Source organism: Diplotaxodon limnothrissa, linkage group LG2 (assembly GCF_057381915.1).
Source record: "Diplotaxodon limnothrissa isolate DT_005_m linkage group LG2, D_limnothrissa_male_GT1.1, whole genome shotgun sequence".
In the NCBI taxonomy this organism is placed as follows: Eukaryota; Metazoa; Chordata; class Actinopteri; order Cichliformes; family Cichlidae; genus Diplotaxodon; species Diplotaxodon limnothrissa.
The window spans coordinates 29,510,605-29,535,855 of NC_140597.1; the positions used below are offsets into that span (position 1 = coordinate 29,510,605).

Consider the following 25,251-nt stretch of genomic DNA (forward strand, 5'->3'; position numbering starts at 1 on the left):
AGTGTTTGTATCAAAACTGTGTGACGTGTAAAGTACCAAAATAACACCTATATGTGAGACGTTTTTAAATTCTAATGTTAGAGTTTCTGCAACTGGCTTTTGGGGCTGTGCAGGGCTCTCTCTTCTGGAAGATGACTGAATAAAAAGAAATATAAATGTTTTGACCACTATGAGTCGGGTTTTCTCTGTTCTATCATGGGGATAAAAGGATCGGGATTTAATATCACCCACCCACAAAGCTGGACTGTCCGGTGGGTCGATGGTGATTTTTTGTTTTTATGGGCCAATGTTTTTTTTTTTTTGTTTTTTTGTAACGGTATAAACAATAAAAGGTGGTGGATTGGCCAATTGGTCATGATCGACTCTGGGCTGGACCAATCACAGCCAAGGAGGTCAGATGCACCCTCCCCCTCAGGGGTCATTTTTAAAGTATATATAAAGTTTTTCTGAATGATCATCTTTTTACCCTCAACAACATTTAACATTTAGCACGAAGAGAAGATAAATGCTACAAATCATAAGGTATAACCAGATCTCAGCACCAATGAGAATTTCTGAGTAAATATATTAGACAGTGATCTCTGTCAGATTTATATTGTTGGATTGTCATTTATGCTTAGAAACATATAATCAGTAATGCTTAGAGATATATAATCGATTGCATATTGATAGAATGTTTCATCCTTAGTAGTCTGCAAAGACTCTGTGTGCGTTCCAGAGTCCTCTGGCATACACGCATATCCTAAGGACATGAGAGAGGTCGAACCTTCTCTTTCTGATTTAGAGTATAGGACAGGGGTTGGCAACCCTAGCCACAGTTGGCACGCGAAGGGTTAACTGATGGCACGACCATAGCTGGACTAGCCATTGGGCATACCGGGCATTTACTCGGTGGCCCGATAATTTTCTTTTTTTTTGTAACGGTATAAACAACGAAAGGTGGTGGATTGGCCAGATGCTGGCCGGTGTTAGTATTGCCCTGTAGAAAATACAGTATCCTTCTGTTAAACAATGTGCCATTAAAAACTGTAAAATAAATTACAGTATGGTGGCAGTAAATTGTCAGTGTTCGGTCCATACTGGGCAGTGTCTTCTCAGGAAAATGAAACCTATCTTTTCCTGTCACATGGTTTCTGGGAAATCAAGTGGTGTAGCCATTCAACTTTGGCTTTTCCTTTCGATATCACTCAATTGAAACTCATGTACACTCCTCTAATATGACATGCCATTTATTGAGAGCCGCTGGGAGGAGTTTGTTAGGGCCAGACCTATCATTAAATAGTACAGATGTCTCTATATAAAGAACAGTATCTGGTAGGATTCATAAGAAGGCAGCAGCATCTACACAAAACAGACAGAACTATAAGAAAAAAAAACCCCACACACAACAAGCAAAGGTGAGTTTATTATTGATTTCTGTAGTAGTGTGTGTGTGTGTGTGTGTGTGTGTGTGTGTGTGTGTGTGTGTGTGTGTGTGTGTGTGTGTGTGTATATACCTGGTAAAATCTGTGCCTGTGTGAGTATGATGGGTAGCAAATTAAAGGAAAAAATTAACAGCTGATCCCTAAAGTGAAGGTCTGGGTTACCTTTTCAAGGGAAATTTAACATTTACCTTAAAGAGGATGAAAATGATGTTCAGCACTAATGAGAAATGTTAAATGAACAAATTAGATGTTAATCTCCAACTCCACGGACAAGGAGCACTGAAGTTGTTATGCCAGCACATAGTGTTGCAGTACTTAGCTAGGACAGAAACCTGTTGGTTTTTCCTTGTCTGTATGTTTGCCGTACCGTTACACACCCATACTCGCTTTATTTGTTTTCAGTGAGGGTTCGTCAGCACTTTCTCTAGAAAAGGAGATCTACTCCAGTTATTAATTATACTGTGGTTTACCCTGCAGCAATATCATTTTCAGGTACCTGTTACACCAGGTACAACATGCTGTTTTATAACTAAGTTGCAGATTTGTACTCTTATGTTGCATTTCTACATGCAGCAACATAACAATGACCTCCCTCACTTTTACAGCTAGATAAGCTACATCTCCCTCTCTGATATTACATTTAATCTCTTATTGTTTTTAGTGCCCATATTTCTTAGTGATCGCGATATTTACCACATTATACTACAAATAAACTTTACAATTAAAAAAATGCATTAAAAAAATCATTTTTAAAGTTTCAAAATTAAAAGTACTCATTCAACATGAAGAAAACACCAGTGTTATTCTGGATTATCATGGGAGATGTTTAATGTTGAGCTCAGCTGAAATACTTTTTGTTAATCCTCCTTGCAAAACAGACACTACAAATATATGATTGATTGATTGAATCTTTATTTTGAACATGTTGAAAAAGTACAACAACATAGAATTAAAAGAGTGGGACTTTCCCCCCAAAGAGGGACAAAAGGACCCCCTGATGATCCTCTAATCACCTAGGTATAAATCTGGGACTCTCTGCCATTTGACCTTAGAACTGAAGAAGCTTCTCGGATAAGAGGTGAAACGTCTTCAAGCAACTTAAAGAAATCCAGACGCTTTTCTTTGCAAGCTCCTTTGACTACGATGACCTGGATGACTGAGAACCTTCACAGACAAATCGATTGAGATAAATATTTTGAGTTGAGTCTTCCTATCAGCTTATAGCAGTCTACCCATTTTCTTCTGACACGAGTGGTTATCACCCAGAGAAATGCTGCTATGATATTTTTAATTTTTTCGACCATAAGCAGTTTGAGTCAACTGCTGTTGTGATTTTGCACTATGTAAATAAAATTGAACAGAATTGAATTCTCTGTAAATACTGGAGAAAATCATGGGAAATCCCAGTAGATCACGCCACATTCGAAATTTATAAATGAGTTTTCTTATCAATTCTGAGTAGGGATGGGTACCGGTATCGGTTCTGACATATACGGTAGTAACCAGACCGAAAAGCAGCGCACATTTCGGTGCTTTATTTCGGTGCTTTTTTTTTTCCTGAGCTGTGATACACTTTAGATTCTAGCCAATCCTTTTACGTCTCCGAGGATAGTAGGCGGGTCCAGGTACGTACGTTCTTTTAGAGCAGAGCTACAGATTAAAAATGCCCAAGAGGAAGCGGTCAAAAGTCTGGCTGTACTTCACAGCAAAATATGCAAACTCAGCAGCCTGCAACAAGTGCTTTAAGCTGATACTGTGATACTGTCAAAGGAGGTAACACCTCAAATCCGATGAAACACCTGGCGACGCATAGCGTTTTTTTTAAAAGCCGAAAAATGCGCCGTATTTGATAGCTTGCTGCGAGACCTCACACCGTGCACATCTACTGCGGGTGTGGTGCCTGTTATCGGACCCGGGGTTAGCAACATCCCCTAATTTTGTGTTCTCCATTCTTTAAGCACCGCTTTGAGCACCGGCACCGTTTCAAAAGTACCGGTTTGGCACCGGTATCGGATAAAACCTAAACGATACCCATCCCTAATTCTGAGGCTCAGTTTGAACTTCAGCCGGTCATTCTGACCATGTCTACGTGCCTAAATGTTTTGAGTTGCTGTCATGTTATTAAAGAGCAGGTCCATGTTTGTACCTGATAAAGTGTAGTGATTTTATGCTGCACACAGGGGACAAATAAATAGTTGTCTTTTTGTACTTTCATCTGTGATAAACTGAATGCATATATGATACACAGACCTTCAGTAAAATGAGAAGCTGATGAGATGGAGGATCAAGATAACGCAGCTGCAGAGCAGAACAACGACAGCACAGGAGGAGAGTCTGAAAACACGTCTGAAACACCTCCCATCAGTGAGAGAGGTAGTGTGATCATATTATAGTGTTATAGTCAGACCTATTTAGAGTATGCATCTGATTTGAGTTTAAACACAGTGAAGCCTTTACCTCTTTAATTATTTAAATTTAATTTATTCTTTATTCTTAATATTTAGTTACTGTTCATTAAAATCACAAAGTAATTGTTCACTGTGGTTTTAGTGATGTCTGTATTGTAACATGTTGTTCTTTTTCTTCAGTGGCTCCCGATCTCACACTTGTACTAATTGGTGACCCAGATTCCACTGAGATCGGACCAAAGAACATTTTTCTTGACCATGACGACCAAACAAATGTGGAACCATTTTCCTCCAATCTGTATAATCTGTGTGGTCAACATGTCTGTGTCATTAACATGCTCGGTCTACAAACAAAGAAAATCCCTTTAAATCAGGGAGTTCATGCCTTTGTCTTACTATTACCCAACACTCTGCATAGCAGCCAGTACAGCTCAGGAGTGCAGTGGTTAGAGAGAACGTTTGGGATTGGAGCACTTTCTTATTTAATCACAGTGGTAACTCACGAAACAGGTGAAACATGTGAAACATGTGAAAGTGCATTAAAAGAGCTGAAAACTAACACAGAGTTTAATGAAAAAAGGTTCCACACATGTAACAGAAATATGATGGATGAAAAACAGGTAGCAAATTTGTTAGAAAAAATAAATGTCATGGTCTCTGAAAATGATCCACAAAGCTACACTGGACTGATGTGTGCTGAAGATAAAGACCAAGAAGGACACCTGGAGGACAAATCCCACAAAGAAGAAAGGAAAAACTCAACAAACGAAAGAGGTACCTGCCTGTCTGTGTTTTAGGCAAACAAACTCTTGCACTCAGCAGTGGGCTAACCTGTGAATCTTAATTTGATTAGATACAATGAATTCGGTGACATTTATCTTTAGAATTGTCCTTGTAACCAAAATTTTATTCATTTGATAGATTTGTGCAAAAGTTGTGAGGGTTTCTGTCCAGAAAATATTAAACGCAGAGGTGTAGTGGTGTTTGTTTAAATAGTGGTTACCCATCTGCCTATGTCTACACACAAATGAGAGTTATTTGTTTCTGAGGCTGTTTCACCCCAGTGACAAATTCACATTGTTGTAGTTATGCATTAACTGAGCATAAAGTCGTCTATCAGACCATCTTCATACATACCACTTCTTTTCATTCTTTCATTTGAGATACCTGCCTCCTCTCTACGTACAGATGCGTTTGGAAGAACAATGATTCTTCGTCAGGCTTCTCTCATGTGTCTTAACTGCCACATTGATGTCTGGGAGCTAGATGGGCTTAAATTGTAATATTACCACTCATTTTGGTATGATCATGGAGACACAAAACACATTAGCTTATTCGTGTTTTGATCAGTATTATTGCTGCTCCCCTTTTTTTCCAAGCGAGGATAGCAAATATTCAGTTTGTTTCAGCTGAAATTTGGTTGTTAGTTTAAGAGTAGGTTATTTCATGCAAGAAGGTTACTAAAGACAAAATAAGCAGTGTTGGGCAAGTTACTTTGGAAAAGTAATTAGTTAGTTGTTACTTCTTCAAAAAAGTAATTGAGTTAGTAACAGTTGTGCAATAAACAAAGCTATATGCAGCTATTTACCTAAAAATGCATCCAAGGCCGGGATTTTTTTTATAAGCATTTCAAACTATTCACAGAACAATCAGGTGTTCTGCATCAAATAAGATGCCACACAAATTATTTGTTCCACTCTAATAAATTATTTCAGTCCACGATACGATAAAGGAGAACATAAATACCCTGATACTTGCAGGGCATGTATCTGTTATGAAACGGCTGTGTGCAGACAGGAAAAGGACCCAAAGTGCAGACTCCGGAGACAGAAAGTAACTCAAACCTATTGCTAAACTCAAAAAGTAACAAACCTGAGACTCCAAGGTGAACTTACACCAACAGAACACACAGCTAGATAAGGGTAGATCACAACACCGACAAACTGAAACACAGGGCTTAAATACACAGAGGGAGCAATCAGGGAATGAGTAACAGGAGGGAAACACCGCTGGGGCAAATCAGGCCTAACGAGACAAAGGAAGCACAACCAGACGCATTTACATGAGACACGGACTTTCAAAGTAAAACAGGAAACATAACACAGAATGAACTTACACACAGACTCACAGGCAGGCACTACAGAGGGAACAGAGACGTGGGACCAGGGCAGACACAGACACTGACTGGACACGGGGATATAGCAGACAGGGGAGACAGCAACTAAGGATTACACAGAGACATAAACCATAAGACAGAACTGTAACAAAGAAACCAAAGACTAGAAATGATAAATAATATAATAAACTCAAAACTCTGGGTCAACAACCCAGGCATCCTAACAGTATCACACGTCCTGTTTTCCACCTGGAGACTGTGTTTACACGGCAGTCTGCCTTTGGTGGCTTTTTAGCAGGACCTGTGACATTCAGCAGTCGCCTCATTGTTCTGACGTACAAAAAAAACAAAAAACAAAAAATCAACTACACAACACACTAACTACACACAACAAACATACTAAACATTGACTTTAATGACTTTCATTTTGGTTTATTGTAAACTACAGTACACAAATATCAAATTATGAAATTCAGTTCATCTGTTTGTGTGTTTTAAATTGAACTATTCAAACAAATTTAAACCAAAATAACATACAAGTATTAAGGGGTAAACACATAATTATGGCATTTCCTGTATGAGGCCTCTGTGGTGTTTGCCTGGCCAATTTCTAGTTACTAAAACAATATATCATGCCTTTACCACTGAAAATGTGCATATGAAATGAGCAGTGACTGGTTGCCTTGATCTTGGATTGTAAAATAATTATTTTAAGACTTGTACGCTGATCAACTGTGTGAAATTTTTGACAGCTCAAGAAATGTATAATTGAGTTGTAATCACTTTTTATGCTGTGGCAAAGGATTGAAATTCACTGTCGCCCAATGGACATGCCCTAATCGATGCTCAAAAGCTTTAAAATTGCTTTGTGCCATCAAAGCTCAGGTCCTCCACAACCATCTGCAACCACTAAAGGGTAACATTTTAATGAAAATTGGATTTTATATTAATAGGAATAAGCCAAAAATGGAAATGGTGACAAAATACTCATGTCAGCTGCTCCTTTATTTACAAGAGGTCACCAGAGCAGATGGATTCATATATTTGATTTGGCAGAAATTTCACACTGGGTGCCCTTCCTGATACAACCCCACCCAAGGTTTTATGTCTCCTCCCTGTCTCCAACCAGAGATTGTTTATGTGTTAGGAAAATGTGTTAACCACTATATTACAAAGTCCCAAAGAACAAGTTTGAAAGCTTTGCAGCAAAAACTAGAGAATTGTATTACTTTCATTACACATTGATTTGACTTTTTGGTTCCACTTTAAACTGTAGGAACTTCAGATGAGGAGGTGAGTGTAAAGGAGAACATCAGTGGAAACAAGGAGGTAAGAAAGTCACCATTTTTTTCATATAGGACATTTTACTTTACCACACTATATAACATTATAATTTCTTTACATAGAGTACATATTTATTTTCTTATTTTCTGCAGCCAGTGAAGGTTTCTGGAGAAATCAAAAAGAAGAACTCATGTCAAAAACAAACTGAGATACTGCTTGGCAGACTTCACCTTCAAGACAAATTTCAAGATAAGTTTCCACCAGCAGATTTTCTTCAGATACATTCACCTGTGAAACAGAACCATGTGACATCTGAGAAAGATCTAGCTCAGATGTTTCTTCACAGGCTGATGATGTCAGACTACAGAGCCAGATACATTCCTGTAAAATCAGACAGTCAGACAGAGGGGAACCACCCCACACCTGTTCAGGTGATTCACATAACTTAGGAAGATTTCAGTAATTTGGGGGCTTTATTAAGAATGGGTGCAGGCACACATGAGACAGAACAAACTCATTTGCATCCAATGGATGTTCAGATGGCAGTATTTCACTGCTCAGACAGCTTCCTTAAACAGATGATGATTACAAAGCTCTCTCAGTGTCAGTATGCCTTACCTTTGCTTGTCCCTGACCCAGTCACAATGGAGATCGAGTGTCCTCTGTGGACTTTCAAACAAATAACAAAAACCTGGAAGGTAACTGAAGACGGCTCAAACATCGTCACTATGAAGAGTGTTCCAGTGTGCAAAGCTCAGACACCCTTGGTGTCATTTTTCCGCCTGGGTTCTCTGTCAGTATCTAAATCTCAGCTGATGAACACTTTGATCAACGACCGTCACAACACCTTCTTCCACAGAAACTGTCCAGGAAGCACCAAGTCTCGTTATCTGATGGATGGTGTGGCAGAGATTGCCTGGTACTGTCCTGCTGGAAAACCCAATGATGCCTTCAATGACTGCATTGCTTTTTGTAATCTTCATGGTGATGCTCTGTTGACTGAAAAACGGCGCGACATACTGATTGAAAAATCTTCCATCAATATTATTCTTTTTGCTTCTCTGCAAAAGCATGAAGAAAGTCAATCATTTATATCAGGTCTTTTTAAATCTCGCAAACCTCTCATTTGTCTCTGTGTTGATGACTGTGATGTTGTAAAGACAACAACTGGACAATACATCATAGGTCTCAAGGACAGAAGCCAGTCAGATGTATCTGAAGAACTGAAACAAATCATTAGAGAAGTTTTATCTGTAGATGGATCCAGCTTGAAACCATCTTTCCAGCTTGAAATGATGGCTGAGGTCTCTGGAATCAGAGTGGATGAAAGCGTCCCAGCCTGTCAAAGAGGGAAATCTGCTGCTATGATAATAATGGATTTGATTAAAAAGAATAACATGGATGTCTCAAAGCTGAAAGATGAATTCCTTCCTTATCGAGGTGATCTGTGGCATCAGTGGAGCAAAATACACAAAGAACTGTATCATCTCAGAGGAGACATCGAAAATGAGAAATGTAAAAAGCAACAACAACTGATGAACATACGCCAGAAACAATGTGCTGCTTCCTGCAGTAAACTGATGGAGTTGTTCATTGAAAGTCTCTCATCTTTGCCACTGACAGACAAACAGTATTTTCTGAAATGGATTCAGATATTAATAGATGATCTCTCCACAGATGAGCTTTCCTCAGTTCTCCAAAGTTATGATAAAAAATGGTCTGAGGTCTTGGCTTTGAAGAACAAATGCAATAAATCAGATGTGTTATCAATAAAACAAACTGAGCTTGAAGAAATTTCCAGAAAACTGCAGTCTGCAACTTTTGGTTTGGAGCACATCTTCAGAGAAATGGGACAGATCTATGAAGCTCATAGAGCAATAGAAGGAGAGAGCAGACACACTGACTGGTCTAAATACCCTGAGCTGGCTGCACAGCTGATGATATCAGGACACCCGATGGAGCTGATGGATGGTGATGCAGGTCACGTGCCTTTAACATGGATCTCCAGTCTTTTAGAGGAAGTCATCAAGAAACTGGGGGACCAGACAGTTTTTGTGTTGTCAGTTTTGGGCGTACAAAGCAGTGGAAAATCGACAATGCTGAACACCATGTTTGGGTTGCAGTTTGCAGTGAGTGCAGGCAGGTGCACCAAAGGTGTCTTCATGCAGATGCTCAAAGTATCAGAGGAGATGAAGAAAGACTTGAAGTTTGACTATCTTCTAGTGGTGGACACTGAAGGACTACGTGCTCTTGAGCTGGAAGGTAACACCACTCTTCACCATGACAACGAACTGGCAGCATTTGTTGTTGGTCTGGGAAACCTGACACTGATCAACATCTTTGGAGAGAATCCATCTGAGATGCAGGACATCCTGCAGATTGTTGTTCAGGCTTTTATGAGGATGAAGAAAGTTAAACTTTCTCCCAGTTGTGTGTTTGTTCACCAGAATGTTACAGATGTCGCAGCAGCAGAGAAAAACATGGAAGGAAAGAGACGCCTGCTAGAAAAACTGGACCAGATGACCAAACTAGCAGCTGAAGAGGAGTTTTCCAGTGCAGAGTGCTTCAGTGACATCATTGAGTTTGATGTCCAAAAAGATGTAAAATACTGTGCCCAGCTATGGGAGGGCAGTCCACCCATGGCTCCTCCTAATCCAGGTTATAGTGAGAGCATCCAAGAAGTGAAGAACACCATCCTCTCTAAAGCTTCACAGTCTGCTGGGATCACTCTCACACAATTCAAATACAAAATCCAGGACCTGTGGAGTGCCCTCCTCAATGAAAACTTTGTTTTCAGTTTTAAAAACACACTTGAAATTGCAGCATACAGAAAACTGGAGGACCAGTACGCAAACTGGACCTGGGCCCTGAGGAGCAACATGTTGACCATTGAAAACCAACTTCATAACAGAATTGAAAATGGAAATCTTGACAAGGTCGAAGCAAACTATCTTAAAAAAGAATCACATGAAACACATGAAACAATCCAAACGGAAATGACAACATACTTTGAGGAGGACAAAGACAAAGAAATCTTGGCTCAATGGAGAGGCCGATTTGAAACCAAAATTAAAGACTTTTGTGATGAACAGGAGAGCACAGTGAAAAGAAAACTGGATGAAGTTATTCAACAAAAGGAGGCTCGTAAAAAGCTGGATGATAAGAAAAAAGAGTTTGAGGACAAGCTGCTACAGAAGAGCAAAGAGCTCGTCCAGCAGCTGAAGGATAAGGCCAATGACGAAGAAGAGCTAAACCAACAGTTCAGCTCTGTTTGGAGTGACTGGGTCACTGAATTGACAGCAGATACTAAACCTGTTGATGACATCAACTTGAAAGAAGATCAGTTTATTATCCTTAAAGAACTTGGTTTTGAAGAGACTCTGATAAATGAACGCAAACAAAATGGCAGATACAAGGACATGTCAAGGCTTGGAGATTATACAGATTATGTCATCCTTCCAAAGAAAGGAAATCTCTCTGACACAAGTGAATCAACTCAAGATATTGAGGAGGATAACAATCACACAAGTAGACCAGAAGAACATGTTTCAGGACCTGTCAGAAATGCTTTGGAATATATAAAAAAAACATTTAGATACAATTCAAAAACAAAACAAAAACAACATAAATCACACAGTGCTTTATCCTGGAATGAACAGCAAGAGATCAGACTGCTTATTGACAAAGCTGACAAACAGTCACTTGATGCAATTAAAGACAAACCTGTGGCTACAAGAGGCTACACACAAACTCACTTGCACGAGGTGGCCAAAAACGTAAAAGAAGAAGTGAAGAATTTCCCAATGATATATAATTTGAAAAAGGAGTTTACAGTCGATCTCATACTGTATGTGTTTGACAGAGCAGAGAGTTGGCTTCTAGACTCCCAGAAGAAATTTAAAATGAACACAGATGCACTGACTTATTTAGAAAGCAAGAAAACACAGTTTTACACAGTCTTTAGAAGCTTTTGCAAAGAAAGCTCATCTGCTGTTGTGCTCGCAGAACTGATCTGTGAAAAGCTGAAAGCTTCCATTGTTGAGGCTGTCTGTAACAAGACTGCCATTGGTCTGGCTGGAGAGATGAGGTGTAATTTCCCAGCATTCAATGGGAACAGGCTGAACTTGGAGAAACATGTGCTGAAGTCACTCGCTGAGAATGAAAACTTTAATGATTTCATCACCTACATCAGAAATCCAAGGAGACAAACAGAAGCTTTTATAAAAGCAGAAGTAGAGAAATACATCTTCATAGATCACAGAGATAAAACTGTGAATATACTCAAGAAAAATGTTGATGATGTCAACTCACTGATGAGTCAAGCTTTATCTACAGCAACACAGAATGTCCAAAGTCAGGGAGGAGACATAAAGATGTGGCTGAAGGAATTTTCTAGTTTGCTAAAAGATGAGTTAACTCTTCATACCATTTCTTCTCAAAACTTCAGTGACATCAATGATTTTGAGTTTCTGAAGGAAGAGATAAAGAAAAGACTCGATTCCATCATTGAGCAAACTAGCAGCCTCTCTTTGGGGAAACTGAAGGAATCCAGGTTAAAACCTGATGAAATCCTCATTGATCAGCTGTGTAAGTGCTGCTGGGTAACGTGTCCCTTCTGTGCAGCTGTTTGTACCAACACCATTGAAGGTCACAGTCCTGATGACCACAGCGTCCCTTTTCATCGACTCTCTGGAATCAAAGGATGGCACAAAAGAGGCACAGTGGAATTCAGCGTCAATTTTTGCACAACAAATGTTGCAAGTGATGGCAGATTTTATCCTCATCATAATTCAGAGAAATCTGTTCCCTATAAACTGTACAGAACTGCTGGTCCAGAGTATGCTAACTGGAGAATCATCCCTGATGAGTCTAAGCTGCCGTACTGGAAGTGGTTTGTGTGTCGATTTCAAAATCAGCTGGAAGGGTACTATAAGTACAAATTCCAGGGAAGAGGAGAGATTCCTAGTGAGTGGAAAAAAATCCCTAAGGATGAAGCTATTAAAAGTCTGGATGAAATGTGTTAAAGCATCAGAGAAACAAAACCCTTCAGTTTTGGTTTCACATTGTAACTCATTACTCAAATGAGTAGAGTTTTTAGTGTCATAAGTAAAAGTGCAGGGCTTGTAGAGATGACAGCATTGCTACAGGGAAGCAGAAGTAGTGTCTGAGATTATACTGTTTTTTAATGTGATAATGGCTTAACATTTAAAAGTAACTATTATTAATATGTTCTTTTACAATAAATACTTTCTCTATGGATTATACTGGAACAAATAACTTGATTTTACTTTTTTCTTTTCAGGTTCTTTTGTTCAGGTTGTGATAGATCATGTAAAATTATAATTCTTCATTCCTTTTTTTGTCTTTCACATACAATAATAATATTAATAATAATAATATATTCTCAGTCATCTGAATTTGTTTCAAATTGATTTTCTGTAATGTGTTTTTGTCATCATGTTTAAATAATGACATATATTGATCCTCATATATTGATTCTCAGTTGGTCTAATCACAGTTAGAGAAACACAACTGTTTTTTTATATTACATGAAAATTCATTCACAGATTTAAGGCTGATTTGTTTTGTTTACCTAGTTGGTACATTTAAAACTAGTTATCCAGACTGAGTTTACTTAAATTAGAATTTTATCCTGTTTTTCTCCATTTTATCCTGAATATTTTCCTAACTATTGTTTTTATGATAAAATCTTTTTACAGGTTTTTATAAGTGTGCCATTCAGTAACAAGTATAAGATGAACATTGGTGTTATCTGTGTGCAAATGTGTTATGATAAAATAAAAGACTTTCTTTCTGACATGCAGTGAAAATTGTGTGGCATTTATATACTTAGAACTGAGTCTTTCTATTTTGTGTTTGTGTGGGTTCTCTTCAGGTACTTTCTCCCACAGTCCAAAGACATGCAGTCAGTGGGGACAGGTTAATTGGTAATTCTAAATTGCACTTAGGTACCCTTAACATGGGTAAGCGGAAGAGGATGGATGGATGAACTGTTATAGGACCTGCAGTCTTCATCATTCAGCACTTGCCCTTCTTCTATTGCACTTTTATCTTTGTGATTGCTAATAGTTATATGTTTCTTGGTAATTCTTGTTAGGCGGATGTGATTACTATGTGGTGGCTAAAAGAAACAGAGTTAGGGGGCTTTTTGGTGTTGTGTTGTTCTGTTTGTTTATTTAAATTATTATAGGTTAAGGTTTTGTAGTAATAGTTTTAATGAAGTGCCAGTAAAAAAAAGACATGTTCAAGAGCAGAAGGGGTGGGCATTTGTAAGTACTTATCAGCTGTTTTTACTGTTTTATAGTCTAAATTTAGTTTCTCCCACACAAAACAGCTTTCAAGCACTTCCACTGACAAATGGCTGCAATACTAGAGTATATAGTCGCAACGGTAGAGAACGTGTTCAGTAAACCTACCAGTACAACAGCATACAAAACTGTATTACAAGTTCAGGTCTTCCATGAAAAATTCCTAATTTAATAATTAAAGGATAAAATTAGCTTGATAAATACCGAAGTTTTTCGAACTACCACTTTAACCTGTTTTGCTCAAAATGACGTCATAGCTACTGATGATTTAAGGTCATGTCAGTCAGACCTTTCTCCAGTTGTATTTTGATGCATTATGATCTCTGCAAGATTCTGGCACAGATTTAACTAACCATAAATAGGCAGAGTAACATAACTATAAATCGACAGAGTAGAAGATAAACCAATATTGATTATAAAATAAATAATCTTGAAAGAAAATAAACATTTGTTTTAATTAACGGTCAAAAAATTAATTCCTAAAGAAAGCTATTACAGCATTTTCCACATTTACTCATAAGTTTGACCTCCCGATCTACTGCCATTGATAAAAGCTGACGAACTAATAGCGCCCCAGAAGTTCAGAGGAAGGTTTCTGCTGCCCCCTGGTGTTTGGCTGTAGTATATGCCTGGATAGAAGCATTTACAGTCTCTACCAGTGTTGACATGCAGGTGGAGCCCTTAGGTTCCTAAACAAGATCACAAATCACTCGCAGCTTTCACACAACCGCGCCATTTATAAACTCGCACCTACTGTTCTAAAAAAAAAAAAAGCAAAAAAAACAAACAAAAAAAGGACAGTGGTTGGGGGTGATGGTAAGAGGGTTATGCACTGCATTTTCATCATTTATCCCCCAATCATCCAACATACTGAAAGAATAGGTTCCACCTTAAGATATGTGCTGATTTAAGGAAATAAAGCAGTTAAAATTAAAATTAACACCTCGCTCAAAATGTACCTTAAAGGAATAATTAAGCATATAAGTACAACTGCTCAGTATATGCTTGAGGCAAATGTTGTGTTACCTTAGTTAACACAGGTCTGTGTACTTTGCTGCAACTCTGGTAGTCTTCCTTTGTGGTAAGGCCAACACCTCACTGGGTGCCACAGTCCTGATTAATTCTGCTCTCTGACATTTCATGTGGTTTCATGCACTTTTATGGACTGAGACAGGAAAGACGTTTTATTAATGAGATCTCATTTAGAAATAGAGGCAGCATTTGGATGCAGCTGGTCTCTGCTTAAACCGTGTGGTTTTTACATGTTTTGCATCTAGTTTTAATTAATGTAAAACATGCAAAACATATGTGCGATATATGGATGTGTGATACCATTAGTTCAGTTTCAGCCGTCACGGTGTTTATTAAGCCGCACATTGTAATGACAAACTGATTTTGATCCTGTGTGTATATTATATGCAATGAAAAAATTTCAAATTGTATGTTAATTAATAAAAAAAATGCATGATTAAGATCGAAGGTCTGAAATGTTGCGTCGTTCTGATCATAAGCTGGGTTTCTCAGGGAGCCTTTCCCCTCATGAAAGTTAAAAGTTGTGGTGTTGCCCTAAAACAAAGTCCGTGCTTTGTGAACTTCAACATCAGAGGCCACGAGCTGGTTAAAGGTTATATGTAAGCAGGGTGTGCAAATGTTGAACTACGATAACTGATAATCAGTGAATGGCTGGTGTTATTTGATACCATATCTCAATAGATTTTGTAGGATGAATGAATCAAAGAGTACAGTGAACTTATGTTCAGCAAACATGATTTGAGCTTTGTAACTGGGTTATGCTGCTAAAAAGGTAAAAAGATGCCATCAGAAGATGGGTAATCAGCAACAATACTTAAGTAGGTTGTGGGATTTTAAACAAGGCAGGATGCTTTGTTGTTTGCCGCTGCCATTTGAATGTTGCAGTAGAAACTGAGACTCACGAGACCAGGAAATCGTTTTTCAGCCTTCTGTTGTCCAGTTTTGGTGAGCTTTTTAGAATTGTAGCCTCAGATTTCTGTTCTTAGCAGACATGAGTGGCATCTAATGTGGTCTTTTGCTGCCATAATCCACCCACCCTCTTCGAAGTTCAATGTGTTCTGCACTCAGAGATGCTCTTCTGCATCTTTGAGATGTAATAAGTTGCTGTCTTGACTTCCCGTCAGTTTAAAGCAGTTGAGCCATTCTTCTCTGAAATCAAGTGCACATTTTCTCCCAGAGAACTTGACCATTCTGTGAAAACCCAGTGACTGTAGAAAAATCCCACATCAACATTTTGTGAAATACAAAGATCTCTCCGGCAGTAACAACATCATTCAGAGTTACTTAAATCACCTTTCTTCTTCATTGTCTAAGGAGCTTGGAAAGAAAAGCGTCTGGACTTTAAGCTGCTTGAAGACGTTTCACCTCTCATCTAAGAAGCTTCTTCAGTCCCAGATTTAAACCCTGTGGGAGTATCCCCCCAAGAGGGAAAAAAGGACCCCCTAATGATCCTCTACCTAATCACATGAGCCAAGGTGCGAAAACGAGTGTAGGTCACAATCACCCATGGTTTCAAGTGAGCTCATTGGGAAACCTAGCCCCACCCTATCATGGGATTTCCTGAGGTCAGATGGACCAGGGTATGAGTGGGCGTTAAGGGGTCTGGAAGGGATCTCAAAACTGGATTATAGATGGCAGACAGTTGGTGTCATAAGCCACCGCCTCTGTTCAAAGATGGTCGCTCACAGTGGACATAGATGGCTTCTTTCACTCCTCTTTCAAACCATCTGTCCTCTGTGCCCAAAATGTGAACATTGGCATCCTCGAAAGAGTGTCCTTTGTCTTTTATATGCAGATGGACCGCCGAGTCTTGTCCTGTGGAGGTGGCTCTTCTATGTTGTGCCATGCGTTTATTAAGTGGCTGTTTGGTCTCTCCAATGTAGAGGTCTGGGCATTCCTCGCTACACTGTACAGCATACACCACATTGTTCAGTTTGTGTTTAGGAGTTTTGTCTTTCGGATGATTCCTCATTCATTGTAGCTTCGTGCTATTAACACTGAAAAATTCTCTGAGAAATGATAGATGGCACATGTCCCGTGATGGTGCGAGTGATTTTCAATAACTTTATTAAAACCATATTGTGACACAGACCAGAACACTTACAGAGCACACAACAGAAATAAATACCATCATGTGTACAGCGCTCATTGCCGAACAGAATTATTGCAGCTGGCTTTTGATTTATGTCATCCAGAAAGGGAGAGGGCATGCTATGTCATCAGACAGAGATACCACCAGGAGCTGGGCTCAGTGTGCCAAACACCCTGCCTGCTTTTTGACCGTAGAGAGCAGTTCCTTAAACACGTCATCGGCTCTGATATACAGCTAGGCTGCGTCTCAATCTAAAACAATCAGCTCCTGCTCAGCTCCGCTCGAGGAGGCATCGGGCTGCTTTAATCAAGGTCCATGTCAGGCTTGCTCTCTGTAGTTTCTGAGGCAGGATTGCCCGCAGCCTCGGTCGTTCCCTTGTCTGCCGCTGCTTCCTGGGGTTTCTCCTGGCCGTCGACGGGCCCGTTCTGCTCTGCAGGGGTCTCCTCTTTGGGAAGCTCCACTTTGGGTTTGGGCTTGGTCACGATCGGGTTACAAGCACCGAAAAGCTCCTGTGGAAAAATGAAATGATGGGTTGATTCAATAAAAACTGAACTAACCCTACAGTCTAATATTCCTAGTGCTTACAATCTTAAACTCACCCTTGTTTTTGCTTTAATGTCTTTGACTTTGACAGATGGATCCACCGCCAGGCTCTGTTTGCTCTGCTGGTTCATGGCACTGTTCATCCAGATCATTGCATCGTTGTTCAGTTTGTCCACCTTGTTTACATCTGCCTCATCTAAATGGTCATACTGCTCATCCTGGAAATCAAACAGGCAATATTATGTGCTGTGCAGGCAACAGAAGCTATTAATAGTAGTTCTCATGTCTTTTAAACAATACCGTGTAAACATATTTAAAAACAAATACATTTCTTAATACTGTAGTTAATAGTAGTCACCTTCATTTTGTAGGCTTCGATAAATTTCATGTACTGCTGGATTTGTTTTCCCAGCTCATCAAAAGCTTTAGGTCTCTCTTCAGACTCTGCATACCTGTCCTGAATCGGCTGACCAAGTTTCTGCAGAGCACACCGTAAACACATCAGTTAGAGGAATCAATATGTGATCAGATTAAGACAAGAAACATAAATAAAGAAATAAAAAGAAATCAGCGCAATAATCACCTTCAACTCTGCCAGTTTGTCAATGTACACCTGTTTGGGTTGGTCCTCTCCATCTTCATACAGCCAGTTTTCAGTATCCTCCAGCTTTAAGGACAAAACATCTCGGTCCTAAAGAATTAGAATGATTTCACATTATGTCGAGGGACGTTGAATCTGCTGCTAATTACATCACGGCTTATCTTAAACGATGAATGAGACGATGCTCTTCACTCACAGTTTCGCTGACGAACTTCTCCAGCATGCCGTGCAGTTTGTCCCTCATTTCGTACACGTACTCTTCTACATTATTCTTAGCGTCGTTCCTCTCCTTCTCCAGCTTATCCTGCATGATCATCTTGCCCTGAGGAGAACAAACACAGCCATTCTTACTCCCAGGCGAGATGACTGGATTGTGTAATGTCAGTGTGAGAGATGGGTGAAAATATAGGTACCTCATTTTCTACAAAAAGATTGAGCATGTCGTTTGCTAGCTGCCACTGTGGGTTGTTTTCAATTGGAAGCTCCAGAACTTTTGTCTTGACTTTGGGTTTTTTGGCTTGTGGAGGCTGATCGGACTTCTTCTCACCCTTGTTCTCCTCTGTGGAAGTCTAAGGAAAAAAAGAAAAGGTATAACAAAATATAAACACACAGAATGAAACAACTGTATTATAACATTTACAGTCTAATGAATTTGCTTCATAAGGATAAAACATAAAAATCAAAACATTTCAGGGTTCTAACATAAAGACTTTAATCTGGGCTATCAATATTTAACTGATTCTACACAAACATCTCACCTCCATCTCTTCACTCTCTCGTGGCGTCTTCTCTTCTGTTTCTTTCTGAGCCTCTCCCTGAGTCAGCTGCTCATCCTGATCTGTCTGCATTTTGCTCTGCTGTGGGAAGAAATTTAAGAAGTCTTTAAGAAGAAGCATCTCACAATGAGTACCGCATGACTCTTTGTGATGAACCGTTTGTCCAAACTACCTCTCCATCTTTGTCGGCAGCCTGTTCTGTTTCCATTGGTTCCTCTGCCTCATCAGACTTCTGCACTTCAACCAGAGAGGCGCTGGACACACTAAAGATTCCGTGAATGTTCACCCGCACTTTCACTTTCACTTTGGAACTCTCACCTGATGCCTGGGGGACAACTTTCTGGATCATAAACTGACCTGTGGAAATAAAGGGTTAAAAGGAGTAAAGATAAAAAAATTAACTAGGAAAAATAGGTTTAGTGAAGCTTGTTAATCGCTGCCTGTCATATCCCACAGTCATTAAAAAGATATCACTCAGGGTCAGTTATAGGTCTGCATTTATTAAAAAAAACAAAAACAAACAAACAAACAAAAAAAACCCTAGGGAGACTGCAACATATTATTAAAACCTGGAATGATAAAGGTGAACCGTGATGTATTAGGTAGAAACTGATCAGAGAGAAAGAGGAAAAAAAAAGATGATTACTGGAGATCATTTTAAAATTTAGTGAGATCAAACTGGTAAAACAAAACAAAAAACTAACACACAAAAAGGCCACATTTAATAGTGAAATTAAGAGGATTTCAAGCACAAGGAACTCAAAGCATTGGGCCTAAACAGCTGTGTAGCCTTAAGAAAAACTCTTATCAGTGAGACTAATAAAAAAGGCTTCAGTTGGCAGAAGGAACATAAAAATTGGACTCTGGAGCGACGGAAAAAGATCATGAGGTCTGTAAAGGATTTACTGTGATGGTCACATCGTGGTACAAAGAAAAGTGGATTAAGTGATGCACTCATCATCCATAGTGTAGAGTACAAGCTTATGAGAGCAGTGTTGATGATGTGGCATTACTTCAGTTGGTCAGTTCTTGGTTCAACAACATTCTGCACCCAAAACTTCACCTGACAATCTGGATATAGTGAGTCAACAGGTTTTTCGATCATAGGATTTTTTTTTTTTCATCTTTATCATCGATGGTTCAATTTGTGAAGGAGTTGTTCAGGTATCACGAGACATCAGTTTCAATGGGACACCAACTGGTCCAGACATTAACCCAACTTTTTAGGGTGTGCTGGAGAAGACTATACACAGTGGTCCACCTCTTCACTCGTGAACACAAGATCTTGGTGAGATACTAATGTGATTCTGGACACAGATAAATCTTAAGACATTGCATACGCTTATTGAAAAGAAGTGATGGCAAATGAGCACCATCATCAAAGCTTATGGGGTCCAACTGCACATTAGTGTGTGACTTTGTTTGGCCAGGCAGTAAATTTGAAAGTGAGGAAAGGTACACCAACCAAGATATTTTTCTAAGGACTTTATGGGGGGGAAAATAAAAACTTATAGGTACAAATCTAGCTGTGTGTCTGCTTGATGTGTAGGTAACCAAGTTTTAGGAAGGTTTCATTTCTTACCTATAGTGGGATCTGGATAAGGCAGCTCATTAGGGGAACTGTAGTAAGCCTCCAAAGAGAAAGGCTCTTTCCGGTAGAAAGTCAGCACTTTGGAAAAGGGCGCAGCATGGTTTTTGGGAAACACCTCACAATCACTGCAACAAATGAATATTAAATTACATTACGGTAACTAAGATAAATGTCAGCATAAATAAATAATGATGACGATAATAATAATAATAATAATAATAATGAAAAACAAAGAAGCCTTTTTCTTTTTTTACCTCACACCATCCTCTGCAGCAGAATGCCATTTCAAAGAGATGGGATATGGAACGGCATCTGTGATGGAGAATTCACGGACTTTGAAGGCCGGAGACAGGATTGCGCACTGAGGAGAGAGATGGCCTTGTGTCAATGAGCACTGCAGTAGCATTATATTATATTAACTCCTCTCAATCATCAACACTTGTTAAAGTTTGCCAGATGCAAACAACTGATTATTTTCCAGTAGACATCAGAATAAAACCAGACTGCATTGTACCTGCAGAGCGCATCCTCTGGCCACAGCTTCATCAGCATTCAGTGTAGTGCTCAACTCCTTTCCAAAGAATTTGCTGATTCTCTCTTTGACAGCTGGGATTCTAGAAGCACCGCCGACTATCTCAACCGCATAGATGTCTTCTTTCTTCAGTTCTTATGAAATAAAAACAAAGTTTAATCTTAAACATGAAGAAAAACTAATGAGTTCCTTTTTTAAACTCAATTAGACAAAAACTAAATTAAACTTACTGGCCTGTTCCAACAGACTCTGCAGAGGGGGTTCTACTCGGGCCAAAATGTCAGCACACATCTCTTCAAACTGAGCCCTGCAAAAGAAAAGAGGAACATGCCGTTAGATGTAAAGTAGATATCAACAATCAGCAAAAAAAAAAATCACTTTCTTGTCGAACTACCTGTTCATTTTTCCAGTGACATCGATGTCATTCATGAAGCACTCGATGTTGAGTGGCAGGTCAGAGGAGTTAGCGCTCATCAGTTTCTTCAGTTTTTCAGACTCCTGGTAGAGCCTGACCAGAGCCCGGGGCTTTGACTTCACATCAAGCTTGTACTTTTTGCCAAATTCCTCGCAGAAATGTTTAACGACAACCTCGTCAAAATCCTTTCCTCCCAACAGCGGGTCACATGCTGTGGCAAGAACCTGAGCGGCAGGGTAAAGAGTTATGGTTATGACACAAACTCAGTTGTAGACTGATAAACTGTGTGCAGTGCACTGGGATGTCTACACACCTTGAGTTTGCCTTTATTAAAGGCACACACAGATGTCTGGTATCCAGAATGGCCCAGGTCCACAAACACCACATTCCTGGCCTTCTCCTCAGGAGCAGGCAGATCCTGTTTGTAGATTCCATAAGCCAAGGCAACTGCAATCGAGTCAATTAGAATTTTTAGGTGTACCTTATTAACTAGTTAGAAAATGGAAGCTTACAAACAACACCAAGCTAGAGTGGCTTTGTATGACTCAAAGCTCAAAATAATCCTTATCTGATAATTAACTATTTTATTTATACTGGGCAGTGATGTAGCCCTTTTAGTGACTGATATGATCATATTATGATATCTCCTTTTAAGAAAAAAAACTGTTTGAAATTTGAGTATGTAGAGCATTCGACTGATTTGAGCATCCACCACTTTGAATATGACAGAAAATGATCAAGAGCAGAATAGGTCTCAATTACTGTCAGATCAGAGTTGGTTAGTGAGATGCACTTCCTTGCCTAAAAGCTCTGGTACAGACCTGCAGTTGTCTCATTCATCAGCCTCAAGCAGTTGAGTCCAGCAATCTGAGCAGCATCTACTACAGATCTCCTCTCAGCATCAGTGTAGTAGCAAGGAACCTGGTTAGAACAGAAGGGAGTCCATTGATTAGTCTGGTTAATCAGCCCGCAAGGTGGCACACACTATGATTTGATTCTGATCTTTCTCAGCTGGTAAACAGTAGATAATTTGGTCACACGACTATGCTCTCATGTTAAGCAATACAATGTATCTGTGTCTGAATTACAGCAAAGTCACAGACTGAATGTCACACGCATCTTTAGCATTTGCAACAGGTTTTTATTGTTTTGAAGGTTGGAAATGCTTGTGTATGATTGCTGAGAAATAAACTTTCACTGCCAATTTGAAAAGAACTCTGAGCAATTCAAAAAAAACAACTTATAAGCAACATTCTCAAAAATGAATCTCTCATCCAACTCCAGTCAGCTGTCCTCTGCTCTGCTGCTTGGAAGAGTTAAGCATAATGGAACATAAATCACGTATCTGCCTGCTGCAAGTTCTGGTTTAGAGTGCAGCAGATCTCCAGAGCAGAAGGATTACTACTGTAACCACTAGAAGTTCTTGGAGGAGAGTTTAATTATTAATTCTAAAATAAGTCTGATGCACAATCAAAGGTCATGGGTTTATGATAGAATATGGATGATTCAATAATTAAGACTGGATTTAGTGAAACCAAACTATGTAAAACATAGACTCTCTGTTGTATGCCATTCTCTCAGAGCTTGTGTATTATTCTATTAACCTACTTAATGAAAGACAGATTCAGGACAAGTCTGATCAAGTAACATGACAAATGCATGTGTGTGAGGCATGGACTTGTTATGACAGCATACTTACAGACACAACGCAGTCAGCCACGGGCTTCTTCAGGGCGTTCTCTGCCGTCTCCTTGAGCTTGGTGAGAAGCATGGCGGTGACCTGTTCGATGCTGAATACCTTTTCCTCCTCCATGTACATCACCTTTAACAAAAATCCAATTGACAGACATGGAAGTTTATTACGCGTCAGCTCAAAATGAGTGTTTTGTATAGTAGCAGATTTTTAAAAAATATTCCAGTTAGTGACACAGAGCAGCAAAAGGTTCTCAGAGGTTTTCAATTAGATCCTCAAAGAAAAACAAACCCATTATCAGCTGCTAGAGAAAATGTCAGACCAAGTTTACTATAAAGTCAGGTCTGGAAAAAGAATACCAAAATTTTAACTATAATGCAAATGTTCCCTCTTCTTCTCTTACCTTGATGCCTGTTGTTCCCGAGGGCATTTGTGCAATATCGTAGACCATGTTTTCTTTGAGGGACTGCACATATGGATCTGAAAATGCCCTGCCATGAAACTTCTTGAACCCTTGGACTGTGTTCTTGCAGTTTGTGACAACCTGTTTAATGAGAGAAAGAAAAGAAAAATGTTTAATTGACACACAAATACTAACTGCACAAACTGTCAATTTATGACTTGGCAAATTGATTTGTGTTGGTGCAGTTTCTGTGTAGAGTTGTTCATGCTCTGTGCACTGTGTGATGAAGCGACCCCCACCCCGGTCTCCTGGGCAAAACCTGTACCCAGCACCTCTCAGCTTCTCGTGAAAACATACCTGGCTTTTTGCAGCTGCACCAATTGATCGATTCCGGGGTCCAAAAGAAACACATGCTCTAAAAACAGAAAACACAATTCACCTCTCTCATCTACAACAATTGCTTCACAATGGTGCAGTTAGTTCACCAACTGGCGATATAATATTAACCCTTTCACGTGTATTTTTTAAGATTCTGAAATCACAATTCTATGGTCCTTTATCTGGTTTTTCTGTGGACCGAGAGCGTTAAAAATGAAGCACAATAGGCTGATAATGTGGTTTTGACAGCCTGGTTCCGGCCTCCTCCCGTCAGCCTGCAGTAAAACATCCATCACCTGACTAGTTAGGTCACTTAACGACCTTTAAATATTTTTTCGATGGTATTAATGTATTCAAACCCCAAAAGAAACAATAAATTAAAATCAAGTTATCCCAGGGTTTCTTTTCTCCAACAATTTCGTTCCGGCTTGCTAGCATTAGCTTTAGCACTCACATGCTGTTTCCTGTTGTGAAATCTGTTAGCATGCTAACTAGCTAGCAATGTTAGCTTCACTCAATATTAGGATATAGAAAAGTGCATTCATTCACGTTCTGTAGGCGTTATCAACGCAGACGATAGATTGCAAAGCATCCTCAATGATGTGACTAGTCGTACTTACGGTGTACATCGATCGCTGTATTCATTGGCGACAGTTTCAATCCCTCCGGCTCGGGCTACTGCTACATAGCAGTTTAAAAACCCGACGTCAAAGCCTACAACTGACATTATCGCTAGTTAACTTGGTAGTGTGGAGTTACAAGGAGGAACAAAAATACAGTTCGGTGCTCAAAGTGACAACGGTGGCTACAGAAGCTCTCAGTCAGCGGACGGTGATACACCCTTGTTCTTCTTGTTCCATGAAGCTGAGCAGCAGCATGCGGTACGCCGGCAGATGCGTGACAGCGTTCAGGAATTTTCTGTCTGTGCACTGACCAATAGCATCCGACTGCGGGGACCAGAGAGATGTCATGCGCCACCTACAGCTCAGACCCGGTATCGCATCAGCAGGTCTTTTTTTTTTTCCTTTGGGGGTCGCAAAAGCGGATCATGTGATTCCTTCTCACCGTTCATAGCATCCTCTTCTGTCACACCAACCCTCTGCATGTCCTCCTTTGGTACATCCATGAATCTTTTTTGTGGCCTTTCTCTTTTCCTCCTCGGTGGAAGCTCTATATCCATCCACCAACTCTTTCTCATATCTTCATGGCATGGGTCATCATCTTTATCGCTGTATATTTACTACCACTCGGTCTGTCACACTTGTTTCTTCTCTTCTCTATACCTCTGGAATCCTTACACTCTCCATGACTGTGTTAAATTATCTGGTTAAAAACTCAGCTGAGCTCTGCATACCTCCACATGTATGTTATCTAAACCAACTGCCTTTCCACTCATTCTTTTTATAGCTGCCATCATTTCCTCCTGCTAATCCTCTGCACTTCCTGATTTACATCTTCCTCTCTCTCTCTCATTTTATACATTCATCAGGTCCTCAAAGTACTCCTTCCACCTTCTTAGCACACCCTGGTCACTGATTAGTACATGCCCATCTCTATCCATAATCACCCTAACCTGTTGGACATCCCAGTATCTCACTAGAGTCTGTATGATCGCTGTCTGACTTCTGGTAGCT

At 39.6% G+C, this 25,251-nt stretch overlaps 3 protein-coding genes across 3 annotated transcripts; 2 read left to right on the forward strand and 1 right to left on the reverse strand.

Moving 5' to 3' along the window:
• The first annotated feature begins 3,680 nt into the window (after window positions 1-3,680).
• On the forward strand, window positions 3,681-7,681 carry LOC146638642 (uncharacterized). Its single transcript, XM_085364346.1, has 4 exons — window positions 3,681-3,797; window positions 4,013-4,606; window positions 7,225-7,277; window positions 7,532-7,681. Exons 1-4 carry the CDS (start codon window positions 3,701-3,703, stop codon window positions 7,679-7,681), a joined length of 894 nt encoding a protein of 297 aa, XP_085220472.1. The 5' UTR covers window positions 3,681-3,700.
• An 18-nt stretch (window positions 7,682-7,699) lies between these two features.
• LOC146638643 (interferon-induced very large GTPase 1-like) lies at window positions 7,700-12,256 on the forward strand. Its single transcript, XM_085370221.1, has one exon. The coding sequence runs from the start codon at window positions 7,715-7,717 to the stop codon at window positions 12,254-12,256; it is 4,542 nt and encodes a 1,513-aa protein (XP_085226347.1). The 5' UTR covers window positions 7,700-7,714.
• A 4,378-nt stretch (window positions 12,257-16,634) lies between these two features.
• hspa4b (heat shock protein family A (Hsp70) member 4b) lies at window positions 16,635-24,530 on the reverse strand. Its single transcript, XM_085370224.1, has 19 exons — window positions 24,238-24,530; window positions 23,597-23,654; window positions 23,240-23,380; window positions 22,843-22,965; window positions 21,965-22,064; window positions 21,457-21,590; window positions 21,123-21,367; window positions 20,959-21,035; window positions 20,711-20,862; window positions 20,451-20,557; window positions 20,188-20,321; window positions 18,778-18,962; window positions 18,588-18,686; window positions 18,243-18,398; window positions 18,026-18,151; window positions 17,812-17,919; window positions 17,587-17,706; window positions 17,285-17,446; window positions 16,635-17,194 (listed from the first exon to the last, which is right to left on the reverse strand). The coding sequence occupies exons 1-19, from the start codon at window positions 24,342-24,344 to the stop codon at window positions 16,988-16,990; spliced, it is 2,541 nt and encodes an 846-aa protein (XP_085226350.1). The 5' UTR covers window positions 24,345-24,530; the 3' UTR covers window positions 16,635-16,987.
• Between the last annotated feature and the right edge of the window lie 721 nt (window positions 24,531-25,251).

Bases quoted from the DNA above. Each gene is read 5' to 3' on its own strand.
- LOC146638642 (XM_085364346.1), top strand. From the start codon at position 3,701: ATGGAGGATCAAGATAACGCAGCTGCAGAGCAGAACAACGACAGCACA. The intron at 3,798-4,012 runs GTAGTGTGATCA...CTTTTTCTTCAG, and splicing joins ACCTCCCATCAGTGAGAGAG to TGGCTCCCGATCTCACACTT. The intron at 4,607-7,224 runs GTACCTGCCTGT...TTTAAACTGTAG, and splicing joins AAACTCAACAAACGAAAGAG to GAACTTCAGATGAGGAGGTG.
- hspa4b (XM_085370224.1), bottom strand. From the start codon at position 24,344: ATGTCAGTTGTAGGCTTTGACGTCGGGTTTTTAAACTGCTATGTAGCA. The intron at 20,558-20,710 runs GTACAATGCAGT...CTCTCTCCTCAG, and splicing joins CCAGAGGATGCGCTCTGCAG to TGCGCAATCCTGTCTCCGGC. The intron at 17,447-17,586 runs GTGACTACTATT...TTTGATTTCCAG, and splicing joins TCGAAGCCTACAAAATGAAG to GATGAGCAGTATGACCATTT.
- LOC146638643 (XM_085370221.1), top strand. From the start codon at position 7,715: ATGGGTGCAGGCACACATGAGACAGAACAAACTCATTTGCATCCAATG.